Consider the following 8,222-nt stretch of genomic DNA (forward strand, 5'->3'; position numbering starts at 1 on the left):
TGGTATAGCCCCCCCCCCCCCCTAATCTCACTTTAGAGGATAACTTTACTTTTATTTAGTTACATTCAGTTAAGCCTTTTAAAGTCTTATGCTCACTTGTCCACCCTTCTGCCAGATCCATGCTGTGTGGCCCACAGGGAGTACCATAACCCCGAAGCAAACACTCCAGAAAGGACCATTACTACTTTTACTTGTGTGCATAAATATCTTATTAATTTCTGTGGTAAGGCCTACTATCATTGGATGCATGATCCACGATCAGAATTTAACACGCAAGCAAAGAAGGGACTGTGCTGCAGAGTTTGCAGTATGGGTTAAGCAGCATGGATCTGACAGGAGCGTGGATGGGAGGACAGCTGGAGTGCAGTTATACTTCAAGGGCTTAAGAGTAACTACACTATTTTTTTTATACAACATATACACTGAGTGGCCAGTTTATTATGACCACCTGCCGTTTGTAGGCAAATTAGCTATAATTTCGCGCTGAAGTTGCTAGGAGGGCCAGACCATTATAGATAGGGAAGCAGGTTGTTTACCATGACAGTAGAAGTGATTTTTTTCTGAAGATATGGAGATGGTGTATCCCAATGGAAATGGCTTCTTCCAAGACAATGCGCCATGCCACGGTGCTCGTATTGTGCAGGAGTGGTTTCAAGAACATGAGGGAGACTTTACCTTGCTTAGGTGGACCCCACAATCACCAGATCTCAATCCAATTGAGCATTTGTGGGAAGTTGAAAGAGCCATCAGGCAGCTGGTTCCACAACCATCAAATCTCACAGAACTGGACAGTGCTATTCATCAGGCATGGTGTCAGATTCCTCGCATCACCTTTTAACATCTTGAGGAGTCAATTCCAAGAAGAATCGCCGCAGTATTGAAGGCAAAAGGTGGCTCAACGAAGTACTGATGGGGTGGTCATAATAATCTGGCCACTCAGTGTATAATGTCTACTTCTGCTTTTTTGGGATTTATGTTTCTATTTCCTAACCCAGTCTTCTGTTAGATATGATCTAAACAATATTAGAGCTGCAACAACTAATCGACTAAATCGATTATGAGAATAGTTGGTTCTCATCATCGATTAGTTGGTTGGGGGGAGAGAGGGAGAGAAAAAGAGATAATTTTTTTTATACAACCAATCGATTAGTTGAAAAAATATTCGGGTAACTAATCGATTATTACTAAAATAATTGTTAGCTGCATCCCTAAACAATGTAATGTCAAGCATTGTGGAAGTATTTTGTACACCAGGGGAAGGTTTTTCTATGCTAAAGTGGAGTTACACTCAAGAGTATGTTCACACTAGCACATTCACTAAAACACATTGCTTTGTGCCAGCTCCAGCAGTGTGTGTTTTACTGCACATTGCTGAGGTGGTTACTGTTTACATTTTTTCTTCTTTTTTTAGTTAACTTTATTTGGAGTGTGCAATCTGTACACTCCACGCAGGTCCCTGCACAGCAGTGCTGAGCTGCTGTGCCGTGACCTGCAGTGGCATCCAGTGCACTGCAATAAAATACAGCGAGGGGAATTTATCAAAACTGGATGGTAATTAATCAGCTTCTCTCTTTCATGTTCAAATCTTAACTGATTAAACACAAGAGAGAAGCTGACTGGTTGCTATGGACAACTGCTCCAGATTCTGTCTGCTCCAGTTTTGATAAATCACCCTTAGCATGTTTGCATGTTATTGCAGCACACTGCCCATCATACCTGCATTGTGGTGTGAATAGGAGACACAAACAATTTTTTTCTATGTGTCCTTGCAGTGACCTGCATTGAACTGGCGTGGTACAACTAGAGATGGTCACCACTGTATGTATGAATGGGCCCTTAAAATCTCCATCACCAACCTGCTTTCAAACTGTGATTACACATTTGCTCTCTTCCTCTAATCCTGTTCACACTATCGACTAACTGCACCCTGCAAGGTAGTAAATCCCTCACTGACTCATAGTGCAGACCCTCCCTCTTCCAGGTTGAGTACTGTCATTCAAGGGGTTACAGAGGGCTGATATCAAAGTAGATTCAGGTATCCCTGCTAGTTCTATATAAAAATACATTTAATAGTATTTAGTGAAAACCTAACTGGCCTTAACAGTGGTTTAATATTAGCCTGTACCTCTGCTTTAAGCACAGTGTGTATCCAAGATTTCAGCACAACTAGTGTTAAAGAGGAAAACACCACCCCATCCTTACCTAGAGCTCCATTCATCATCCTGTTTTATGCTCTGAATTTATTAGTCAAAACAGAAATATCTCTCGTCAAAACTTGATATATTCTTTTGAGAGTGATATATGATGTCTCCCTATGTCTAATAATTAACTAGGAAGTGTGAGTAAATCATGCTGCGCATTAAGCTCTGATGTGTGAACAGTGAAGTGAACTGATTTTTAACTCATGAATGGCCAATAGAGACTAGAAGTCTATACAGAACTTCACTTGACTACAAAACACAAATAAAGCAGCTGAGACTCCTGAAGCAGTTAAATTTGGAGAGATTTTGTCACCTCTCAAGATATTTTTTTTTAAATAAAAATTGTATGTATTCGAAGAATGCACATAAAAAAGGTTCTTGCCATATATAAAATGGCACTAAGCAGCTTTCATATATATGCATTTGTGTTAAGTAGCTGCCTGTAGCGGAGCTATCATCCCTTATAACACATGACCCTCTGCTTCTTCTCCCAGATCAAACCACACACAGAAAAGAAAAAAAACTTCCGTCATTCAAAAGCTTTCGGTTGAGGTGTGTCTAAATATAACACTTTTCCCAAGCTTAGCGTCCAGTCAAATAAAGGAAAGACACTCTGTTTTAATGCAAGATGTGACAGAAAACAAAAAGCAATTTTCTTCATCCTTTTTGTTGAATGGGCTTCAAGTTGAATCTCTGCCTAATCCCACTCAGCAGAAGAAATTAACCCGGTCAGTTGAACAGGTGCTATACTGTGTCTGTCAGGGGGCCCTCTCTTCCCTACAATTACTGGCACACATTGAAGTGGTAATCTTTACAGATCATCCCTCAGAAGAAATACAGTTGTCGGGGAATGGAGCAGAGGGAGGAGTTGGTCAAAAGGGAAAATGGTGGTGGTGGTAGTGGTGTGTGTGTGTGTGTGTGTGTGTGTGTGTGTGTGTGTGTAAGAGGGGGACATTAGGACAAGGGGGTTTGGGAAGCAAGAAAGAGAAATTAATGCGTAGCTGCCTTACAGCTCAGCAGATGTCTGCGTGTGATGAACGAGGCTGGGATATGCTGTTGTTGCCTGCTGCCAAGGAGCGGTAAGTGATTAAAGTCTCCACAGCTCCAAGCACCATACTTAGAATCTGCAGGGTTCCCCAGGCTTGCACCCATTCCTTGCTGTGCTGCCAGATGTTGACAACTGCTCCTGTTCTCATTCACTCGGCACGGATGGCAGCAGTTGGCACGGAAGTCCTGCAATCTGGAACATTTGTGGAGACGCTGTGTGTTGACAAGTGTCGACCATTATTCACCTTTACAGAACGCCAGAGCGACTTTAATTCTCTGCCAATCGCCTCCTGGGAGCCAGCCAAGATAAAGTTGCGGCTGGCAGCCTCATTTGTTTTACTCAGGTGTTTCTGTTGCCTTACTGACCTCTATTAGTTTAAGTTTTAATTTAGATTAACCCCGCCACCCCAATTAACCAGTCACCAGGAAAAAAGATAAGATGTGACTACTCATAACTCTGAATTTGGAATTTATCAGAGGTAAAATTATGAAGCAGCATAAGAGAGTGGTCACTCGGTGCTATCTGTCTGTGAACTCATCTGCGCAGGGTGAATTGAGAATAAAAATAGTTGATGGTTATAAAAAAAGACTATTTGGAAGCGCAGCTGGATTCAACATATGCATCTCGCAGTGAACTGTACTGTTATTAGATTATATTTTGAATTAAAGAGTGTTGATTTGCAGTAATTAAGCCCTGAGAGTACGATACAAGTAGTACTAAGGGTTCATTTTGGTACAAGCAAATTTGATCAATGCTTTAAACTGTTACTTCAAAATATTTGAATAGACAATTTAAAGCAAGGCTCAAACTATTGTTTTTAGTCTTTCTGAAATAGAATTTGTACTTCCTTCTTTTATGCACTACTTACTGTATTTGCAAAGCAGAAAACAGCTCTAGGTTTAAAGCAAAACTAAATTCATTATTTGTTTTTTGTGGGGGGTTTTTAAATTTGGAAAGAATGGGGGTGAATTAGAACATATGCCCCCTACCCCAATTAGAGAGATTTGCCCTCACTTTCTGTGTTGTCACCAGGACAGGAACTGAAAAGATGTTTATTGCTGCCTGCTTTCGTTTTGGGAGCTTCAACAAAAGTTAATGCAAAAGAAGTGAGGTGCAAATCTCCTTAACAGGGACATACAGTAGATACGAGTAAAATCCAACAGAAGTTCTCAACTGCTTTTATAGATAACAGATGTTCCAAGCACAGTACCATTCACAGTAAAATATATATGTTGCATTCAGCTGAACTACCAAAAAAAGTTTCTATATTTAATTCACCCAGTGCATACACGTTCAGAGACAGAGCGAGCACTATCTTTTGCAGCTTTAATCATTTTACCTTTGATAAACTTTCAATTCAGAATTATGAGTAGCCACTTATTTTTTTTTCCAGGTGACTGGTTAATTGGATTGGCTGGGTTAATCTAGAAGGTTAGATCGGTCAGACATTTACTACCATCTGGGTCCCTGGTGGGTAGATTTGCCCGTAAGTGGTAGTCAGGACAGAAGGTGAGCAAAGATCTCTGCATTGGAGACACAGCAATAAAACCATTTTTTTTGTGTGTAAATTTTGAGTAGCGAGCTAAAGGGCTAAAATCCTCTAAGATAGTTTGCTGTGTCCCATTTGATGTCTTTCTGCTTACTTCCTAAGTGGTCATCAAAACAGGAAATGAAAGGACATCACTCTAATGGGGGTCACAGACCACAAAAAAACCTCAATAAAAAAGGCTACGGGCTGAACATAACAACAGATTCATCCGAACCGCACTATACAGCCTGGATCTTCCCTGCTGACAACTTGCACCCTCCACTATCAGAATACCTAAACAGCGACTGCAGCCGATTGGCTGCAGACACTGTTTGGCTAAGCCCTCATTCACACTAGAAAAGACCGGCACGTACAGTCCCGTGCTGCGTGCATGGCCGTATCGCTCAGTTCCCAGGAAGGACAGGTGCTACGTGTGATTAGTACGCAGCCCCCATCCTTCTCTATGGGAGTACGCTGCCATATGCTGCCCTACGCTCACCCCAAGTGCAGGCCCGTACGGGTGCGTGTCTCCTGGCTCAGACGCAGACAGGATCCATCCTGTCAGCTTACGAGTATGAATACCCGTGCGGACGTGTAGGGCGGGTGAGAGTAAGGCGGCGCACGGCAGCGTACTCCCATAGAGAAGGAGCTGAGCGATACGGCCGTGCACGCAGCACAGAGCTGTACGTGCCAGCCTTTTCTAGTGTGAATGAGGGCTAAAGATGTTTTACCCGACTCCTAACAAACGTTGACTGAACAATTGACTTTTGTTGAGTTGTGTAATGCCAGCATTACACAGCCACACACAGCTTGAATTTTAGCCAAGTCAGCAGGACTGAAATTCAGAAACAAAACAAAAAACAAAACTGTGGCTAGACCTGACAAGCAAAGAAAGAACAACTGTGCGTCCTGCTCTCACCCTAGACATGATTGTCACAATATACAAAATTACTATAGCTACAATGAATATGTGACAAACATTAAATAGTGCTCAATGCTAAACCAATCAATATATAAAACCCTGTACAATTAAAGGATCTTAACCACTTTGCCACCATACCAATTGTTTTCATTTACAAACATGTTAATATCTGCATTTTTGTTTAGAAAACTGCTTAAAACCCCCAAAGAATTCTATATTTTCCAAAAGGAAAGGCCCTGTAGCATAAAAAAAAAAGTTAGTTGCAATTTTTCATTTTGCACTTTTTATTTGTGAAAATGTTTATCAAGTTGATATTTTAAGAAAAATATACACTAAAATAAATTCTAGTGCACACAAACACTATATAATACCCAATTATTTTGTAAAATGTAAGAGTTGAGTCGGGTATATAGATACCAAACTGCAAAATTGGGTGCGGCCATGAAATGGCGACATTTAGAGTGTATTTAAATGTTTTTCTTTTTTTTATATGCCACCTTAATTTTCTTTAAACTTTTTTTTTTGCACACTTAACTTTATTGCTGCCGCAAAGGCAGCCAAGAAGCCCCCTAAGTGAAAGCACAGAGGAAGTGACATGCCCTCTTGATGAAGACATGAGTCTATTAGACCCCTAATATCGCCTGAGGATACCCCCTCCCCAGATGCTGATGAAGCACAGATTATGCTTCACCTTCTTATCCGGCCACTACAGCTGGAAAAATGACAGCCTAAACCAGGTTCAGTAAGCGAAGGGAAGATTAGTCATTGGAAGTATGCATATCTCTCTCCGATGCAACCACAGAGACCCGCCGTAGCACTTGCAGGTCTGCACGAGGGGCAGCAGAGCCCAGCATAGCCGGAAGCACCTCGGTACTAAAGTGGTTAAACAGACTAACAGATCATTCTAAATTCAACCCTTATTCCTCCAATGAATATAAATCCATTCAGCATATATTGTGTATAGCACACATGTGAATTAGAAAGATGTAAAAGTAAAAATACAAAAGTGCAATAAGTGCACACTTTATATGTGGTACCCAATAGCAACTGCTATTACAAAGTGCAAAAAGTGCAGTCCAAGTAAGTGTACATCTCAGTGCGGTACTGCATGCAGTCCTTTTTTTTAGAGCAGCGTGGTGCGATGCAGTATAATAAATATATGATAAATCCCAGGCCTCAAAGTACCTTTGCTAATATGATGATCATTTGACCTCAGTGAGGTGGTAATAGTTCAAGCCTATTTTGCTATCCTAATTGTTTCTGTTATCTAGCACACATAACAATAACAGTGTGGTCGGGTGTTCAATATCCACCCGTTCCATACTACATCTACACTAAGTTATGTATGCTGTTAAATTGGTGGGAAAACTCTGAAAAAGCTGCTGAATGCTTCGGTGAGCTATGTATGCACCACTCCTTTAGGCAAAGTCATCCAAATCCTTGGTTCTCAACTGGTGGGTCGTGACCCAAAAGTGGGTCGCGACACCGTGTTTAGTGGGTCGCCGCTTGACTTCGACTTTTCTAGGCGAGAGGCTCCTCTGCCTCCCCCTAGCGCAGCATTATTAGTTCTCCTGCCAAGCACTCATTCAAAATATGTTGCCCGTTGCCGAGTGTTAGCTTGAGGTGAGGTGGGCTGGAGGTATGGCCGCGAGGGAGCTTCATCACATTCTGGCTCCTGACACCTCTACAGGGTGCGCAAGGGGAGCTCCATATAAATGGAGCTCCGTCACAGCATAGCAGCCCACACTGGGCTCCAGGCTGAGGATCCATTCCAGTTCTTGTAAGGTAGGGAGACTGGGTGGATCTTCAAAAAAATAAACAAGCGTGTAAATGTGTGTGATATTGTGTCTGTGGTTGTGTGTGTCTGTCAGTGTTTGTGAGTGCCCGTTCACAGTAGTAAAGTGCGTTAATCGAACAGACCTGTGCCATTAATGCACTGCACCATGCAATCGTACCTACTACGCATTCTGGTGCATTCATTTGAATGGCACCCCAAATGTACCTCCCGTCCACAGTAAAATCGCCCACACCGGAACGTGCGGTACCACAATACTGTGCATTCCATTGCAGTGCGACTTGGGTCGCGACTTAATGACCAAGGACAAATGTGGGTCCTGAGGTTACACAAGTTGAGAGCCACTAATTTAAATGACAGTTGCAGGGCCAAGATCGATCAGACAGGAAAATGTCTCCCCATCATTTGTTTCTCTATGGCAAACCTTAGTATTAGGTAATAAAAGAAAAATGCACCAACCACTATGTTTAAAGCAAATCAGAAAAATAGGATTGGGTATTTAGCATTTTGGCACCGCGCCCCATGTAAATTATTGTAGCATTAGGGACAATAAACATGTTTATTGGCCTATTGATATGTTTAAAGGAAAATCTTTTTAAAGGTATTACTTTTTTAAATAAAAGTTTGGAATTTTAAGCTTAAAATGTACCTGGTGGTAGAAATCATCATCATCAAAAATGTCTTCATCAAGCTCTTTAATTGGAGCATTAGATTTTTCCTGGACATTC

General features: G+C 41.6%; 1 protein-coding gene across 1 annotated transcript in view; it reads right to left on the reverse strand.

The window, feature by feature from the left end:
- The window catches only part of AATF (apoptosis antagonizing transcription factor), a 124,119-nt gene that overhangs the window by 51,866 nt on the left and 64,031 nt on the right, over positions 1–8,222 (reverse strand). The window contains exon 8 of the mRNA XM_018556777.1: positions 8,144–8,212. Within this exon, the coding sequence (XP_018412279.1) occupies positions 8,144–8,212 (69 nt within the window). The remainder of the gene's footprint in view (positions 1–8,143; positions 8,213–8,222) is intronic.

The sequence above is a fragment of the Nanorana parkeri genome, unplaced genomic scaffold (assembly GCF_000935625.1).
Source record: "Nanorana parkeri isolate BGI_ZX_2015 unplaced genomic scaffold, ASM93562v1 scaffold252, whole genome shotgun sequence".
NCBI classification, from domain to species: domain Eukaryota; kingdom Metazoa; phylum Chordata; class Amphibia; order Anura; family Dicroglossidae; genus Nanorana; species Nanorana parkeri.